This window comes from Ceraceosorus guamensis (genome assembly GCF_003144195.1).
Source record: "Ceraceosorus guamensis strain MCA 4658 unplaced genomic scaffold IE81scaffold_40, whole genome shotgun sequence".
In the NCBI taxonomy this organism is placed as follows: domain Eukaryota; kingdom Fungi; phylum Basidiomycota; class Exobasidiomycetes; order Ceraceosorales; family Ceraceosoraceae; genus Ceraceosorus; species Ceraceosorus guamensis.
The window spans coordinates 58,722-75,683 of record NW_020290035.1 but is presented as its reverse complement, the minus strand read 5'-3'; the positions used below and the strand labels follow the sequence as shown (position 1 = coordinate 75,683).

Below are 16,962 nucleotides of genomic sequence, written 5' to 3'. Positions count from 1 at the left end.
AACAGAATACCTTCTGCAAATGCACAAAGCAGCACGCAGCACCGAACCATACGCCATGCATCTGCTTTCACGCAAATTCTCCTGCGCTTCCGTGGTCTCCGCGGACGCGCGCCCTGACGCGCGGAGCGGGCAAAAATTCAGGAAAGTCGCATGCATGCGCACGCGTGTGCTCTGCGCGTTTGCTTGGGGGTGTGACTCGCGACTCACACTGCTGCAACGAATCTTTTTCTTCTCCTTCGCAGACTACATCACCCCAACGAAATCCACTCGCTCACAACATCAAACAGATTTGCCTGAGCGTCACACTACACTGATTCACTGAGTACTTAGCAGTGCTCATTCTGGCGCATACATCCCTATCAATTACATCCTCGATCGACCCGCACACAAACCAAGGGCACCCTTTGACCTCTGCACACGGCGGGTCGTCTGAGCCCTCTTTCACTTTCCCAGCTGCGCTGCCAATGTCCGACGCTACCATTACCTATCCGCCACAGTCAGTAGACGCTGCCTCGTATCAGCCGAGTCCATCAGCGGCGGATCGATCTACACTGGACGGCACCTCGGAGCGCGAAGGGGAGGGCATACTTGGTGCGAACGATGGTGAGGGACAGGGAATTGAGCTGGCACCGGTGGATGGCGGAGTGCAGGCATGGACTTTTGTAGCTGCTGGTGCAATGTACGAGATGATAGCGTGGTGAGTGACTAGAATGAACGGTGTGCGCTTGCAAACGCAGCACAGCGGGGTACTATTGCCGCTCGAGCGAATCGGTGGAACTGACACCTATCGCTTGCACAGGGGCCAGTCGTACTCGTACGGAATCTTTGAGAATTACCACAAGAATGACATCAGATCTCCGCTATATGGAAAGGCCAGTCCAGCAGCCACATCAGCGATCGGTACGCTGGTCATTGCCGGTCTCCACTTTGCTCCCTTCCTGCTCAGAGGCACCTTTCGCACGTACCCTCACCTGGTCAAGACATCTGCCATAGTCGCGACAGTGCTGAGCGCTGCTTCGCTGCTGGTCGCTAGCTTCGTGCCGTCGAACGTAGGAGCGCTTCTATTCCTGCAGGGCATCTTCTATGGTCTCACCGGAGGAGTTGGTTTTGCCCTGGTCGTCCTTTGGATTCCGCAGTGGTTCGACGAGCGAATGGGCACAGCAAACGGCATCATCTTCTCCGGCTCCGGTCTAGGTGGCACCATCTTTCCGCTCGTTCTGAACAAGCTGCTGCAACGTGTCGGCTTTGCGTGGACCCTACGCGTCATGTCGCTCTACTCGCTCATACTCGCTGGTGGCTCTATCCTCTTGCTCAAACCTCGTCTGCCAGTCCGTCGTCCAACCGCGCTGCCGCGCAACCCGCTGCGAAGACTGGCTCCCGAAGGAGTAAAAGAGCTCTGGTCTCCTCTTGCTCTGGCACAAGAAGCAGCCGTCATCTTTCAGACCGTCGCCTGGTGCACAATCAGTCTCTACATCTCTTCCTACACCACTTCTCTCGGCTTTTCCACCACCACCGCAACCGGCGTCCTATCAGCTTTCAACGCGGCAGCAACTGTGGGGTTCTTCCTCGTAGGTCGACTCGTGGACGGTAGCTCGCACACGGTACTGATGGCGATTTCGACGCTCGTCTGCTCGGTGCTTGCCTTCGTCTTTCTAGGCTTCACTAGATCGCTTCCGCTTCTCATAGTATTCGCTCTCCTGTTCGGGACTGCCGGTGGAGGGTTCACGACCTTTTTGGGCCCCATCAGCAAGACTGTCGCTCTTCGCGGTAATCAAGAAATCGCCGCCATTCACTCGGCTACGATATTCATCAGAGGCGTAGCAGCGGTACTAGGGCCTCTCCTTGGCTCGACCCTCTACAACGAGCACTCCTCCACCTTTGCAGTCTATGGGACAAACGGTTTTAGAGGCGTCGTGCTGTATGTGGGCAGCAGCATGACTTTGGCAGGTGGTTGCTCGATAGCAGCCAATTGGCTGGGTAAACGCGCGACATCACCATCATCGTAGGGCACGCCTTCGAATTCATGCTAGGACGTCAACCGTGTATTCGCGATGCTACGAATACATCCATCGGATCTTTATGGTGAAAGGACGGGTTGCTCGGGAAACTCGGGCTATCAAGCATCTTCGCGTATGCGCAGGCCCCAGGCTTTCGTAAAGACCCTTGCGAGTGGTGCATCTAGCACCTTGGCATTTGCGAGGTATTTGCTGGCTTCTCCAACCTCGTAGCGGACGGCCTGGCACGCAGAAGCGCGTTCTTTGTAGAAATCGAGAAGGGCAAGCGCAGGTACGTCGGCTGTGAGCTTCATGTACTCTTTGTCGTCCTTGGCGGAAGATTGAAGCTGATTCAGCATGTCCAGCCACTCCAACAGTGGTACGATTCGGGGCTGAGGGTGCATTACGTCGGCAAAGATCTGGCTAGCCGAGGCAACAACCTTCGGGTGGACCAGATTCACAACATTCGTCGAGCTCTGCGGCGTTGCAGCCAGCGGTCGCCGATCATAACCGATGCTAAGCCCGACAATCGACCTGGCTGCATCATTGTCTGGAGAAGAGCGCGACATTTTCAGCTGCCCTTCGTTGCCGGCCAATGCAAAGGTCGTCCAACTCACGAGTGATCCAGTCGATAATTCCAAGCCCAGAATCCTCCGGAAGGCACCCGAGCTTGCCAGCCGACCGCACGATGCTTGGCCACCATTCGCTCTCATTCCATTGGCAAGTCTTTTCGTCTCCCATCAGTTGTCCGCAGCGTATCGAGAATCCTTCAAACCAAGGATTTGCCTTGACAGCCGAAGAAACGAGACGCTCTCCCACCTGCTTGCTCGCCTGCAGGAGAATTGGAAGAGAGCATCAGCATGGGCGCGATGCTTCAACCGCGCGCTCGAACACTCACCCCATATCCGCCCAGCGCCCACTCCAGCTCGACCTGCTTATTCTCCCCGATGACTCGAGTCTGGCAATGGCGAGACGTATCCGATGCAGCCTGTGTTTGCATGCCCGCTGCAATGGAAGAAATGAAGACGAATCTGGCTCGCAGCGCCATGCTCAATTGCAAAAGATTTCGAACACCTGCGATGCTACTTTCGAAGGATTTGAGGGGCAAATCGAAGCGTACTGGCCAGGCCGAGTGAATGATCAGGTCGGGACGCTGGAATGGGAATGAATGGGCGGAGCTATCAGCGTCAGGGCGCACGCGCTGGTATCGAGTCGGTCCTCACCTCCGGAAGCGCATCCACCGATAGATCGTCTGCGGTACCTTCCACACAAATGAGCTTAGCACTGTGCGCGAGCGTCTCGTCAATCCCGCGGCTCTTGAGCACGGCTGCTTGACGCTGCACGCCGCCAGTGCCTCGAGTCGGACGATTGAGGCATATGATCTTGGCCACATTGGGAAGATTCTCGAGTTGTTGGAGCAAGGCGCACCCGAGAGCGCCCGTCGTTCCCGTGACGAGGACACACTGGCCGCCCTTGAAATCCTGCAAGAAGGGCTTGGAGATGTGAAGAGGTGCGAGGGACCCATACTTCTCCAGGAGCGCTTGCATCTCGTTGGTCTGGTGCTTGGTCGAGAGCTGCTCGGAATGGTCCGCCGAGCGTGCGTGGTGCACAAATTTGTACAGAGCATCCTGCAAGCCGGACAAGTCGAGTCAGCAGTGATATGTATTGGTCACTCAGGAGGCTGAAGACTCACCGTCATCTCTCGAATGCTGCAATGGTCGAATGGGAATGACTTTGGTAGCTTGCTCGGATCACACGACGTCGGATCCGAGCACCGAACTTTAGCTTCGTGAAGCCCAGACACTAGCCCTCGGTGGATCATCGTGCTTCGAAGCGAGTCGAGTCCGTGCTCGGAGAGTGGAGCTGAGAAATCAAGAGTCTCCAAGTCCAACATGCGCGAGACGGTGAGGTGAACGAATGATTGGAGAGCTTCGCCCGAAAGGTTCGCGGGAGCTGTAAGATTGTCTTCGTCATTCCTGAACTCCGAATACAAGGCTGTGATCTCCTTTTTGTACAATTCTACCGCACGTTTGCGTTGAACTGTGCCTTTCTCCGAGACCGGCAGTGGCTTCGTGCGATCTGTGAGCATCACGCTCGCAGGCTGCACATGGCACGCCGGTAAGCGCAGAGAACGCCGGAAACCGAGCATTCGCATTCACTCACAAAGATCTGCGCATATGCGGGGGCTTTAGCATTGGCTTGCTTGACGATAGGCCACACAGCTTGGCGAAATTCGTCCAACGACTTGTCTCTATAAGCTTGTCGGGGCTCAATTAGTACGCTTGCATGAGAGTAGCCTTCGCCGATGATGACGGCTCGCAGTACCCAAGGATGGCTGCTGAGAGCCATCTCTAAAGGCACTGTCGCTACATTCTCGCCATTTGCCAGGATGACCTGAGTGCAAGGCAGGCGCTTCCGTCAGCGTTGGGCACGATCAGGCTGATGACACAACCCCGAGGCTCACCATATCGCTCTTGCGTCCATGAACGCGGATAGCATTCGGCCATGTGGGATGCTTCTCGATAAGGTCGCCAGTGTGAGTCTTGCCTGGTGCCGTCTCCCTAATAACGCTGCATGCTGTTGTGCTCTTAACGACGAGCTCATACAGCTGCGGACCGGCATCTTCCAGAGGAAACGCATCGAACTCGTAGTCCATGTCTGAGCGCAATACGATCCATCGTCCATCGAGCGCTTCCTGCCCAGGAGGCGGGATGTCATGCGAATGGCCAAGCGATGTCTGTACACAGGTCGCGGCGGCCATATCTGTCAGCTGCGAGGTCCTTATGAAAAGCATACGCAGACCATACTCACAGTTTCGGTCAGACCATACGTGACGAACGAGGTAGCACCCGCTTCAAGCATACGAGAGTAAGTAGCGTCCGACATTGGCGCGCCGCCCCACCACACCGTAAGACCATTGAGGACATCGCGCGTCTTGAGATTGGATGTCAAGTCGTCGACGAGAGAAGGGACCAATATGGCTGCCTTGCAACCAGCACTGCGAATGTGCTCCGCAATCGATTCTGGCGTTGGGACGAAATCTGCTGCTGGTACAGCTGGCTTCAATCCAGCCAAGAGTGCTGCGGGACAGAAAGAACTTGCAAGGGTCAGCTAGAAGGGTAGTCACTATTGCTTGCAGAGCCTGTCACGCACATCCGAGTGGGCCTGCGAGCCAGCCCATGGCCTAGAATCACAGGGTTATGTTAGTGCGATCACCGGTACACCGCAGCATTTCGGGACTCACGTGAAAAAGAGGCAAAGAGTTGAAAATGGCGAGGCCTCTCTTGTCCGAAGTGGTTGCCGCATCGTTGGGATGAGCAATGACCAGACCGTGGTTCAAGATATCCTTGTGGGAGTGCGGGCACAGCTTAGGGGTGCCCGTACTGCCGCTGCTATGCAGAACGATGCAGGTCTTGTGAACCTCGTTGTCGCGACTCTGCTCGTATGAAAAGTGACCAAATTTGATGCTGGCAGCGGTGATACCCTCGAGTGAGGGAAGCTGAAGCGCTTTGCATGAAGACACTTGCTGCACACGCTCGGCGAGTCTTTGGTGCTTGGAAGAATACAACAAGCATTGAGCATTGCTGGACGACAGCAGAGCAATGATCGTCTCCGGAGGACAGCGTGATGAAAGCATCAGGACCTGCAAATTCAGAGCGAATCAGGTCAGCACTTGTGTCAGATGCTGAAATCGATCCGAGTACCCGCCCGACTCACAGCGCAGCCTCGCTTGATGGCGCCCAGGATTCCTACCACCGATGCCAAGTCGCTTCCCGTGAGCATAGCCAGGACTGGAGGCTCTGCGCTGTGTCGACGATGGGGCACATCAAGATCTCCCAAAGCCCATGCCGCACCCGATACGAGGGCTGCGAAGTGTGCGTGAGTGGTGGCAACCCATCGACCATCTGAGGTTCTGTCCATGCGGAAAGGCTGGGACGCATTGACCTGAGCCGAATGGTCGATGAGAGTGGGTAGCAGGTAAGAGCCCCCAGCGACTTGCGACTTGATGAACGACATGCTAGGCACGCGAGTTTTGAGCCCTCGAGACTAACTCTGAGAAGTGTTGTAGGAGGACTGGCAGCTCGCGTGTATGCTGCTAGCTCTGGGTTCGGTTGATGGAAGAGGATGCGCTGGCCGCGGCTCAATCCTGTTGATGTGACGAACTTAGGTTTGAATCAAGAACGACGTCAGCATTTGTGCGGAAGAGGGTCACTGATCCCTTTGAGCGCCTCGTACAAGCTGCTTATGAAGGTAAGGCTGATTGGCCCTGCGAGCATCCGCATGGTGACTTGCTGCACCTCGTCATCCTGACAAGCTGCGCTTGCGAGAAAGTCGAGTCCGGCCGCCATGGCTAGTGAAGGCTGGGCGACGGAGAGTGTCATTGGCTTTGAGAAGTCTTGCTGAACGCCGAAAGAGATCCAGCGAGCCGAGCTGGTCGAGAGATTTGCAGCGGATCTTAGCTTCGTCCTCGGCTATCGGCTGCAGCGTGCACGAGCCGAATATTCGTCGCACTCCTGGACCCCTCACCTCTGCATGTGCCGAAGCGGCGGGAAATGTCAGCCCGGTGCAAGGACCACTTCTTCAAGACGACTCTTGCAGCGGTACAAAGCTTGCGTTGGCGGTCGCTGTGATGCTTTGGTCGCTTTGCAGCAGAGATTCACATTGCGGCAGAGACGCAAAGATTCACCGTTCGGAATTGCTCACCTTCGCACCTCCTAAAGCCGCTCCACGCCTTGCTCTGCATGACTATCCAGGCGATTCGGAGCTGACGTGATGCAAGACCATAGCCGCAGAGGAGCTTATGCCACTGCTGGTCTCGCTGTTGTCTCGCGCACAATTTGCCGAGGTGTCCTCTTGTACCGAGGATGCGGTAAGCGATCGGGTCGAGTGGTCGGGCCAACGCGCAACTCGCTCGTGTCTAGCAGGGTTCTATAAAAGCGCATTCGAGCAGACACGCTGCCGAGCACCGTGCCCAAGCAGAGGCGCAGGGCGGTACTGTGCAGAAGCATTTGTCCATGAAGGCGGCCTTGCTCCAAGGTTGGTAGATATGCCAAAGTGGCAGGTTGGTAGATATGCCGGAGTGGTGTCTCTTGCTAAGCAGATGGAAGGATGCATGGCATTGTGAGGAAGATTGATGAGCAAGCAACACATCCAATATAGATGCAGCAATCAGGTCGTTGGAAAGGCGTGGAAGCGCGCGTGACTAGCAGGGTTCTATAAAAGCGCATTCGAGCAGACACGCTGCCGAGCACCATGCCCAAGCAGAGGCGCAGGGCGGTACTGTGCAGAAGCATTTGTCCATGAAGGCGGCCTTGCTCCAAGGTTGGTAGATACGCCAAAGTGGCAGGTTGGTAGATACACCGGAGTGGTGTCTCTCGCTAAGCAGATGGAAGGATGCATGGCTTTGTGAGGAAGATTGATGAGCAAGCAACACATCCAAAGTAGATGCAGCAATCAGGTCGTTGGAAAGGCGTGGAAGCGCGCGTGACGCGCCTTGCTCCGTGACACGCGCTGCTGCCCATGCATGCAGCGGCAAAAGCCACCCTCGTTGAACTCACTCACGATTCATCGATCACATTCCCAGCAAAGCGCGTCTGTTCCTCCTCGCTAGCAGCAGCAGTGAGCTCTCTGATTAGTGCCGATGCGGACATGTGCGTATGTGTGCAGCACCGATATCAAGAGGTGCTGGCTTCTTCACACCTTGGGACAAAGAGAGCTCGCAAGTCGCTCGATCCCGCTGCACGCGCTTGGCCGACGTTTGCGCTTCTTTATGCTCCGATCGGAGACCTGCTTAGCCGAGCTCGACCGCAGAGGACGCCTTTGCCAATGTTCGAGCGCGCGCTGGAGAAGATGTCCACCACTCACAGTCATCCAGTCCCAGGAGACGAGCCTCGCCTTACTCGTAAGGCTAATTCCGAGAAGCGAGCTTGCGGTAACAACAGGCGATACCTCACCCCCGGTCGGCATCCGATCAAATCTCTCTTCCGGTGTCAATACCCCAGGCTCCATGCCCAAACATTTCAAGCATTCAATATTGATTGCTTCACATCTTGGAGGCGCGCGTCGTACTTGATACAGTCCGAGATGGTCGGTCATTCGTAGCTAGCCCATGAAGATCTGGACAGTGGCGCTCAGCGCAACCCTTCTTCACTGGCTAAGAATTTGTCTGACGAAGCTCTCGTAGTGGATGTTGCCATCGCTGCGAGGCAGGGCGTGGGGCACGCGTCAGCATACAGGCAATTGATCGCGCGAGACGATGCGCTACAACTCACCTGCCAACCTGGACACCTTTGAGCAGCTCGTCCACCTCCTCATCCGTCAGCTTCTCTCCCAGCGAAGTAAGCACGTAGCGCAGCTCCCCTGCTCCGATGAACCCGTTACCCTCCTTGTCAAACACTTGAAAGCCTCGGATGAACTCCTCTGAGAAGCAACAGCGAAGAGGGCGACTCCATGAGCTGTGATCTGGCAAGACGGTCTCGAGCGCTTCGCCCGATCACGTACCTGGAGTTCCTGCCGGCTTGAAGCCATTGGGCCTGTGAAGAATGTCGAGGAATGTCTTGAAGTCCACTGCGATAGCGAAGCAGAGTAGGGTCGGTATTGATGAGCGCGACGTCTGAGGCAAGCTCCTCGACTGGTCCCTTGCAGCGCGTCGAGATGACGCCGACGACGGTTGAATCAGGTTCATGGCGGGACACCTTTCAGCACGCACGACCGGACGTATCGCTCGTACACATCGTCCCATGGAGTAGCCTTCGCTCCGATTGTGACGACCACTGCCCGTTCCTACACACGCTTCACTGCTATCTCGCCTGTCCACCGCGCCGCGCTGCTCCTCGACTCACCATCCTTTCCGGTGCTGGCAGCCAGCTCTGCGACCTCAGCCTGAGTCGGGTTCTGTCCAAGGGCTCTAAGCAGATCTCCCAAGCTCTCCCTCGCAATGTGACCAGTACCCTTCTTGTCGAAGAGAGCGAAAGCCTCCTTGTACTCTGCGTCCGACTGCGCAGATCAGGGTTCGAACGCGAGCAACTCGTCAGCGCGGTCAGGCGGATAGGCAAGCTCCAATGCGGGGCGACTCACCATGATGCGATATTGTCTGCTTGGCAGTAGACAGGGTGTATGCGGTGCTGACTCAAGCGATGAAGGTTAAAATTGTCTAGAGTGACAGTCGTGAGTCTGTGTGTGATCTGCGAGATTGTGGTTGTTGGTTGAGCGAGCTTGACAGGGGTCAAGCATTCGTGATTCTCCCAGCGCGCGCCCGCGCGGTGTCTGGTGTTGTGCGCTCGTGCCTGTTGCTTGCGCCTTGTGTGTCTTGGCTCAAGCGGTGCGTGCGAGCTTGGCGCCAGGTTGACGACGCGTCTGTCGCACGAGAAAGAGATGTCACGTGAGCTCAAGCTCCGTGAAATCCCTTGGCTTGGTGAATTCAACATGTATCAACCCGAATTCAAATTCACGATTCGTGATTCATGAATTCGTGCTTCTGATTGCAGCCCCAGCAGCTTCGTGCCCGTTCCCTTTACCTTTCACGACCGTCGGCCAGGATCCACTCTGACCCACAACTCGTTCTCAAAGCCAGATCCCAGAGCATCCAAAGCCAACGAGCTCATCCAAAGCTCGTTGAGACGCAGCTTGGCTGTATTCCTTCCCTCTCCGCGTATTCACGCCTGCAGCTTCTTGCCCGGTTGATCCGACGCTTTAGCGACTCGCGGTCAGACAACACGCTTGCAGACCACTAGCTCGGCCTTGCTCACTACACTCCGAGCGCTGCGTTGAAGCACAGCACTTCGATCACTTGCACGCCTGAAATTTAAAATGTTTGGCAGATCTAGCAGCAGCAGCAGCAGCAGCAGCAGCGATGGCGATAGCAGCTCATCCCGTTCGGCCGCATCCAGCTCCACCAGTTTGCCTGTCTCGTCGACCTCCTCATCGAGCCACAGTACTCCCACACCCGAAGGAGGAGTAGCGGGCTTTGGGCGCATGGATTCGATGTCAGCCGCCTGCACGCCACTTAAGCACAAATACGACGCTTGCTTCACCAACTGGTTCGTCGAATACTTAGGCCTGCCTCAAGACGCGTCGGATGGGCCAAAAGTGGCCAGCAGCGATTCATTCGGCTCCGCAGGGTTCTGGTCGAGAGGCAAAAGTGCTGGTGGCGAAGGAAGCGACAGACGGACGGCGCTGAGGGAGAAATTGGAAGGCGAATGTGGGGCTGTCTGGAGTGCGTACAGAGACTGCGTCAAGGTGAGTAGACATGCGGGCATGTATGCGTCGAAAATTTGGACCTTTGCGAGCGCAAAGTCTGACAAGATCCTCCATCATCGCAGCGAGCTGTTGTTGAGAAGCAGCTCGAAGGCCCAATCGCAGAAGCGCGGGCACACAATCCATTTCCCTTTCCAGGTCACGACTCGGGAGCACCTCACACTCCGCCATTCCCCTTTGCATCACAAGCCGGAGCCAAGGATCCATAATGGTCATGCATTTCAGAGTTCCTTTATCGCTCTCTGAGCAAGCAGTAGCGACTTCACGTACACAAAAGGTTGGTCCAACAGCTGGGGGGTCCGGCGAGACGAGCAAAGGACAGAAGCAAAGGGGGCACGCGATTTCGGATGGATGGTCGGTAGAACGGCGTGCGCATCGCACCGGAAACAAGATGGCGTTGCGATGCTGAGAGGTGTGTCTTCGTATCGAGATGACCTTCCACCATCGTCATAGCCACTTCGGTCGATCGCCACGCAAGTTGTAGATGGGCGGAAGCCGAGGTGGGCGATCTCTGAGGGTAGAGCGGCTGATACGGAAATTTTGAATAGCAGCGCGCAGGCTGGAGAGGCGAGAAGATGGTCGGCGCTCTTCGACAGCAGGTGCGGTGGGCTCGGCCGGACGTGCTGGAGGCTCGCTTAGGTATACGGAAGGCTCGGTGAGATATACGGAAGGCTCCGCTCGATATACGGAAGGCTCCGCTCGATATATGGAAGGCTCCGCTCGATGTACGGTAGGCTCCGCAAGGCGTGCAGGAGGCCAGTACAGATGTGCTTGAGGCTTGGCTGGATGCACCGGAGGCTCGGTGGGATATCTGGCAGACTCGCGCGACCAGATGGAGCTATGGTGCTTCGTCGGGCTTGCGTAGCCCGCAAAGGCAGGAGGTGGTCGGAATGATCCAAAGCCGCTCAGAACGGTATTCTTAGGACTGACGTAGACCTCCGAAGGGTAGTGGTAAATGAGTTCAGATTGGCGAGGGCTGGACAAGTCAAGACGGACCAGTCCAGAAATGGGAGGTATCGTATTCCTTTGGCTATGATCACGACCGATTCGCGATGCTTGGCTGCTCTGAAGCTTCAGCGAACGCAGCGCTCGAGGTCCAATCGTCAGGGACAGCCAGATATGCCTGCGAGAACATTCGTCACGCCAATCAGTCGACGTTTGGGCCATGCGCACGACTCGTACTCACACGGCAGCGAACGGATTCGGACCTGGCTTCAAGATCGACCAAGCTACTTCTGCTGCGAGGCACAAAATACTGATGAGGTAGTAGAATACGGCAGACTGAAAGTACGTGCGCGTGGTAGGGGCGAGCTGCTCGCAGTATTGCTGAAAGCCTTCGGGGGAAAGACCGAAGCAGTGCAGACCTCGCAGCGTCGTGTGCAGCGTGAGGATCAACACAGCTGTGTCGAAGGCGAGGATGACTGCGTTTGGAGCCCAGGCCATCCACGCGATGGTGCGCGCAATCAAGCAGCCGGCTGCGGGCGACGATCCAGAAAGAGGGACCTGAACTACCTTTTGCACTGCTGCCAGTAGGATTTGTGTACCTGCAACGAGCACCACGCCGATCCAGACGAGCGTTCGCGCTGCACCGGAAGGGTTCATAACCTGCTGGGCACATGAGTCAGCACGTCAGCATGGAGCGGGTATTGTCCGCGTAAGGTCGCAAACGCACCGAGCTCCTTACGGCAAAGATCGCAGCGCAGCTAATGTGAGCGATGCTGATGAAGGTGTTCAGGGCGGTCCAGGTCGCTCGGCACGGGATCGAAGCGGCATTTTCGGCGTACAGGTTCAAGGCGATGATCGGTAGCGTCAAGAGGCGGGTGATGAGCATACTGGAAAATGGTCTTTCCTCAGCAATCGTTCCAAGCTGGTCACCTCAAAGCGGATTGACTTCTCGGATGTAGTAGCAAAGGTCGACGGTGACTCACAAGATCGTGCCTACGGAGGGAGATCGATGCTTCCGAATCCATCTCCGCGCTTCGGGAAGGTAGAGCAGGCTCCACTCGTTCGGTAGGCAGACAGCAAAGTCCCAAAATTGGAACGCAAGCATCCACGAATCCACAGTCTGCATATAGCTTTGCACCATCTCGACCGGGAAAAGCTTAAACGTAGGATCGTCGAGGAGGGTGCGCTGTATGTGGGCTGGAAGAGGGGAAGAGAAGCTCCATGAATGACCGCAAAGAGGGTTAACCACCGAATCTCCGTTGCCACATCGATCAAAACCCTCAAGCGCACTCAGCATCGCTTGCTAGAGTGGACAACGACATTGACCATGCAGGCTGCCTGCGCGAGTTGACTTCGTCCCGCTCAAAGCGCGTGGCAATCGGCCGCACCCGTGCACGCTTCGCAAGCCAGTCTACCAAGCTTACCTGGGACCCGAAATGAAGCAGCAGCGGGTGGAGCGGACGAACGAGCGAAGCAGCGCACCGAACAGCATGTCCAAGCAGGCCATCGCGCGCGGCGACACCTCATTTCGCTCTGCGCGGCGGGAGGGGACAGCTTATAAGCGCGTGGAAGGGCGTGCTGGGCGGAGTCGTGAGTGTGACGCGCGCACGCGCACACTCTTGCAAGAGCTTAGAAACCTTCACCAAAAAGCAAAAGGCAAAAGATTGATTATTGGGATTCAGACAGAAAACAAGTCCCCCGTGGCTGGAACTTGATGATGATTCGATATCATCATCGTCGTTCATCTTGACGGTTGTATTTAGCGAAGGACCGCGAAGCCCTGCGGAATCGAACCAGCTGCTTTTCCGGGGCGGACTGCGCTGATGCAAGTCGGCTGGCGCCGGTTAGTTTGCCGATAAAATGGCAGATTCCAAACCGCCAGCGTCCCGACATCTTAGCGGAGCTGCACGCGCACGCGCGCATATATTTGCATGGAGACGCATACACTCACGTGACTCGAACTCGATGCAATAAATCAAGAATACCCTTGACTCACTATCATCATCGTTCATCGTACGAAGTGCAAACGGTGTACTGCACCTGTAGTCGTGTTTGTTGCCGTTCTTGAGACGGCATTCACATTCAAGATTTTGCATTCACGAGTGGACGCGGCCCATGCCACACAAAAGTGTCGGAACGCGAGGCGCGACTCACGGCTTTGACGGCGTCGGACCGGGGTCGAGCGCTCCGCATGCCGCCAGACCCAAGCATTCACATTGACAACAGGACAGCTTCATCTTGAGCGCAGGACTTTCATCTACAGCGAATGTGAATCAAGAATGGAGAGTTCTGGCCGACTTGACCACGTGCATAACATCGACGCGGCGGCATGAACACGAATTTATGAGATTTGGATTCGCGTTCATTTCGCCCTTTGCCCTCATCCCGCATCGACCCACGGAGTCAAGTGTGGATGCAAAGGATCGATCAACTTGAATGCTCGTGATTAGAGAGGATGATGGGCGTCAGCATCCGCAGGACGTCAATAGCCAGGAGTGCGAATCCTCGCGACTCTGCGCATCCTCACCTACAACTTCGACCGTCGCGATCCGATTTACAACGCGCACAAGACTCGCGACCCTTAGCCGCATTCGACTTGCTTTGACAAGAGACAGCCGATACAATCGCATTCACGTGATTGCTAATCCGTGATGTGTGATTCGCGGATTAAGGATCTTGCTCAGACTCGACCAAGCAGGTGCATGGATGGCTGTGGCGGTGCTGTCAGAGATGGGTGGCTGCTGCATGCGTGCTGTGCACACTCGACCACGCGACGATCGGACCAGTAAATGAGACTCGATCACGACTCGCGACTCATCACTATACTGACTCTGCAGGCATTTGTATGCGAGCCTGCTTGCCCCACGGATGACCGCGCCTTGCTATGCGGCGGTCTTGCTCGGAGCTGCGAGTGAAGCAAACCACGCCGAGACCTCCCGGCCTACCCAATGCCCTCGCCCCGAAATCCTGCTCCTCTCCTCTTTTTCTTCCAGCATATCCAGCAGTCACGAACATCTGAACCCGACTCACATTCTGCCAAGCACCTCACCGACTGCGCCGCGAAGGGAGACCGAAGACGAGGCCGCGCTCGCATGGCGCTGCATGCACGCCCAAACGATGCGCACCTGTAAAAGGCAATCATCCAGCGCACCCATCTTGCTCTTGCATCCACGCGAGGCCACCTTTGCGTCATTCGTAATCAACACTTCATACCACACCCACGACCTTCGACCTGGTCTGGGCTACCAGTCTAGATCTCTGGCTCGATCAGCAACAGCGACAGCGTCCACGATGATGCACAGCTCACATACATTTACAAAGAGCTAAGGCATGTCAACGAGGTCAAGTTCGCGATGTAGCTTCGGAGCGCCCAGTCGAGTGGAGCAAGGCGGTATCGCGTGCCTTTATTGCAGGCGAGATTGAGTCACAGTGAGGTCGCAAAGCAAGTCACAAACTCCCCGCAAGTCCGATGTCGCATCGGCCATCGTGAATCGCAAGAATGGGCAAGCCACGCTGTATCGTTTCTGCCGTGAGTGACGCTGGCTTTGTCCAGCGCGCATGCGCGATGGACGTGTACGATAGCATCCGCCAAGAGAAAGCGATGGATATGGGCGCTCAAGTGATGCTCGTCTTCACCGCGTGCGCCATCTATCTAGCTCATCGGGCTGTCACGCATCTTGCAGACAATCAGTCTCAGATACTCGGCTTGCTTGTTGCTCATCGCGGGCAGGCATGCGCCGGTAGTCCGGATCCGAGTCAGCCAGCGATGCGTACGGCGTGTAGACCGAGTGGGCAAGCGTGATGCTGTTAGCTCAGCAAATGTAGCGATGCTACCGACAAGATGCTGCTTTCCCGGCAAATTCTCTCTCTGCATTCATCGATTGCCAATCTCAAATATCAGCCACCCAACAGGGTCAACCGTGCGACGCGCAATCTCCTCGTCAAGGCGGACGATCTTTGTAAATATATAGGCGGATCACTATACAGCCACCGGCCCCACCCCCCCGCCTTCGCGCTCCGATATTGTTCTACAACCTGTTGAACATCCTTGCTTCCATACTTCGATCACCACCATCTCATCATCACAATCGCTGTCATGGATACGTCCAGCGTTCAGAATGACCAGCACGACGAGCTGGTCATCTTATCCGTCATCAACACTTGGTTCGCAGCATTCCAACTCTGGGACTTTCTCGTCTGCTGCCCCGAAGAGATTCGGCGTCTCTATGTGCCGGAGGCCAGACGCTTTTGGAACCGGCGCATTCCTCCTTCCCTTGGAACTATCCTGTGAGCCGCGCCTCACGACCGACGAGTGTTGATTGCCTGCGATGCTTGCTTACGCTTCGTTCGACCCGTGCAGGCTCTTCAATGCCCGCATCCTGACCCTGCCAATCACCGTATTGTGCATATATGCACAGCTGGACCCAGCATCCTGTCGAGCAAGCTACCTCGCTTGGTGGACGCTCATAGCTATTGCACACATCAACTGCGCCGCCATCTTTGCAGTCAGGACGATTGTGAGTTTGCCACGCTTTGAGATGCGCGACCATACGACGCGTTGAATTTATTCCTGCTCGTTCCTGATGGGCGCAGGCAATTTGGACACAAAGTCGAGCGGTCTCAGTCGTTCTCTGGCTCGGCGTGGCTGCTGTTGCCGGTGCCAATCTGTGGTGGCCACAGGTATTCCGCATGGAGAAGCTGCGCGACGATGATGGCTCATCGCATGGATGCTACTCGGCCACCAATCCGCCTCAGCTCGTCTTTCGACTACCCAACGGCATAGCGCTCGTGTACGACTCCATGGTACTCATCCTTACCGTGGCAAAAATCATTCACACTTCGCAAATTCAGGGCTTCTCCCCGAAAGCCTTTCGTCAGACCAGACGTTCCGCCTCGCCACTCTCCAGACAGCTCTACAATAGCGCAATCTTCTTTTACATTCTCAGCATCATCAGCTATGCTGGCGGCTTGGCATGGGCCAGCTTCCATTCACAGAATCGATCTACGAGCGTATTTGCCGGCCTGTGAGTAGCAGCGGCACTGCGCATCGGCTCTATCTGTGTCCCCCTCACGCTTACACCTTCTGCCGCCTGCCGGCTCGACTTAGCCAATTCCTCGTCTCGGTGACCATCGCTCCTCGCATCTTGCGCAGGCTGAAGCTCCTTGACAGAAGCGCGCTCGGTCTCGAGCCAGCGAAAGCAGAGTCCAAGCCCATCCGCTTGAGTCGCAGATCGCCCTCGCAGTGGTCAGATGTCGACTTAAACTTTCAGACTAGCTTTGCCAAGCCCGACCCGATCCAGGCTCCACAGCAGGCAGTCAGTCCTCGGATCCAATCCGAAGTGCTGGTCAGGTCTCCATCTATGGGTTTCCGGCGCGAGCTTACCGAGAATCATCAGCAAACACCGCTACAAACAGTGCGCGTCGAGCTCTACACTCCCCCCTCTACCTCCGACTCGCAGAGAGGCGCGTGGCGAAGGCACAGCGAAGACAGCGAGGCGCGTCTCATGCCCTGATGAAAGCTCGGGCGCCGTATTTCTCGCTGGTCTCTGCTTGATCCGAAGTTGTATCGAGCCACCGGTCAGAACAATGTACCAGAAGTAGCCTTGATGGGGACCGTCCGACAGTGTGAGTCTCGATATGCGAAAGGAACGATGCGTTCGCTTGAGTGGTGAAGGGCATGCATGGAGAGGGACTACCCATCATGATGGCCGATTGAAACATGTTCGAGAATATTTTGCGAGGCCAGCCGCAAGCGGCGACCCTCCAC

The 16,962-nt window shown here is 56.1% G+C and overlaps 7 protein-coding genes across 7 annotated transcripts; 4 read left to right on the top strand and 3 right to left on the bottom strand.

The window, feature by feature from the left end:
• Window positions 1-464: 464 nt before the first annotated feature.
• On the top strand, window positions 465-2,006 carry IE81DRAFT_330793 (MFS general substrate transporter; the record flags this gene model as incomplete). The annotated part of the gene is made up of 2 exons (XM_025515204.1): window positions 465-697; window positions 800-2,006. The coding sequence occupies 2 exons, from the start codon at window positions 465-467 to the stop codon at window positions 2,004-2,006; spliced, it is 1,440 nt and encodes a 479-aa protein (XP_025368771.1).
• Window positions 2,007-2,116: 110 nt separating this feature from the next.
• IE81DRAFT_348182 (acetyl-CoA synthetase-like protein) lies at window positions 2,117-6,011 on the bottom strand (the record flags this gene model as incomplete). The annotated part of the gene is made up of 11 exons (XM_025516230.1): window positions 2,117-2,544; window positions 2,612-2,825; window positions 2,893-3,147; window positions 3,218-3,622; window positions 3,688-4,095; window positions 4,158-4,388; window positions 4,459-4,731; window positions 4,806-5,074; window positions 5,148-5,178; window positions 5,239-5,637; window positions 5,712-6,011. 11 exons carry the CDS (start codon window positions 6,009-6,011, stop codon window positions 2,117-2,119), a joined length of 3,213 nt encoding a protein of 1,070 aa, XP_025368770.1.
• A 2,001-nt stretch (window positions 6,012-8,012) lies between these two features.
• IE81DRAFT_324354 (putative myosin regulatory light chain cdc4) lies at window positions 8,013-9,219 on the bottom strand. Its single transcript, XM_025514214.1, has 5 exons — window positions 9,072-9,219; window positions 8,837-8,990; window positions 8,496-8,561; window positions 8,267-8,414; window positions 8,013-8,193 (listed from the first exon to the last, which is right to left on the bottom strand). The coding sequence occupies exons 1-5, from the start codon at window positions 9,072-9,074 to the stop codon at window positions 8,142-8,144; spliced, it is 423 nt and encodes a 140-aa protein (XP_025368769.1). The 5' UTR covers window positions 9,075-9,219; the 3' UTR covers window positions 8,013-8,141.
• Window positions 9,220-9,968: 749 nt separating this feature from the next.
• On the top strand, window positions 9,969-10,459 carry IE81DRAFT_291605 (hypothetical protein; the record flags this gene model as incomplete). Its single annotated transcript, XM_025511911.1, has 2 exons — window positions 9,969-10,232; window positions 10,316-10,459. 2 exons carry the CDS (start codon window positions 9,969-9,971, stop codon window positions 10,457-10,459), a joined length of 408 nt encoding a protein of 135 aa, XP_025368768.1.
• Window positions 10,460-10,578: 119 nt separating this feature from the next.
• Window positions 10,579-11,752, bottom strand: IE81DRAFT_168880 (hypothetical protein). The gene has a single exon (XM_025510603.1). It carries the CDS (start codon window positions 11,415-11,417, stop codon window positions 10,698-10,700), a length of 720 nt encoding a protein of 239 aa, XP_025368767.1. The 5' UTR covers window positions 11,418-11,752; the 3' UTR covers window positions 10,579-10,697.
• Window positions 11,753-13,912: 2,160 nt separating this feature from the next.
• IE81DRAFT_168826 (hypothetical protein) lies at window positions 13,913-14,608 on the top strand. Its single transcript, XM_025510602.1, has one exon. It carries the CDS (start codon window positions 14,064-14,066, stop codon window positions 14,520-14,522), a length of 459 nt encoding a protein of 152 aa, XP_025368766.1. The 5' UTR covers window positions 13,913-14,063; the 3' UTR covers window positions 14,523-14,608.
• Window positions 14,609-16,144: 1,536 nt separating this feature from the next.
• Window positions 16,145-16,862, top strand: IE81DRAFT_324352 (hypothetical protein). The gene has a single exon (XM_025514213.1). The coding sequence runs from the start codon at window positions 16,169-16,171 to the stop codon at window positions 16,706-16,708; it is 540 nt and encodes a 179-aa protein (XP_025368765.1). The 5' UTR covers window positions 16,145-16,168; the 3' UTR covers window positions 16,709-16,862.
• The last annotated feature ends 100 nt before the right edge of the window (window positions 16,863-16,962 follow it).

Coding starts and splice junctions, on each gene's coding strand:
- IE81DRAFT_324352 (XM_025514213.1), top strand. CDS start 16,169: ATGGGCCAGCTTCCATTCACAGAATCGATCTACGAGCGTATTTGCCGG.
- IE81DRAFT_168826 (XM_025510602.1), top strand. CDS start 14,064: ATGACCGCGCCTTGCTATGCGGCGGTCTTGCTCGGAGCTGCGAGTGAA.
- IE81DRAFT_324354 (XM_025514214.1), bottom strand. Junction 8,562..8,836: donor TGCCAGCACCGGAAAGGATG/GTGAGTCGAGGA, acceptor TCGCTATCGCAG/TGGACTTCAAGACATTCCTC. Junction 8,194..8,266: donor AAAGGTGTCCAGGTTGGCAG/GTGAGTTGTAGC, acceptor CCTGCCTCGCAG/CGATGGCAACATCCACTACG.
- IE81DRAFT_168880 (XM_025510603.1), bottom strand. CDS start 11,417: ATGGCCCAAACGTCGACTGATTGGCGTGACGAATGTTCTCGCAGGCAT.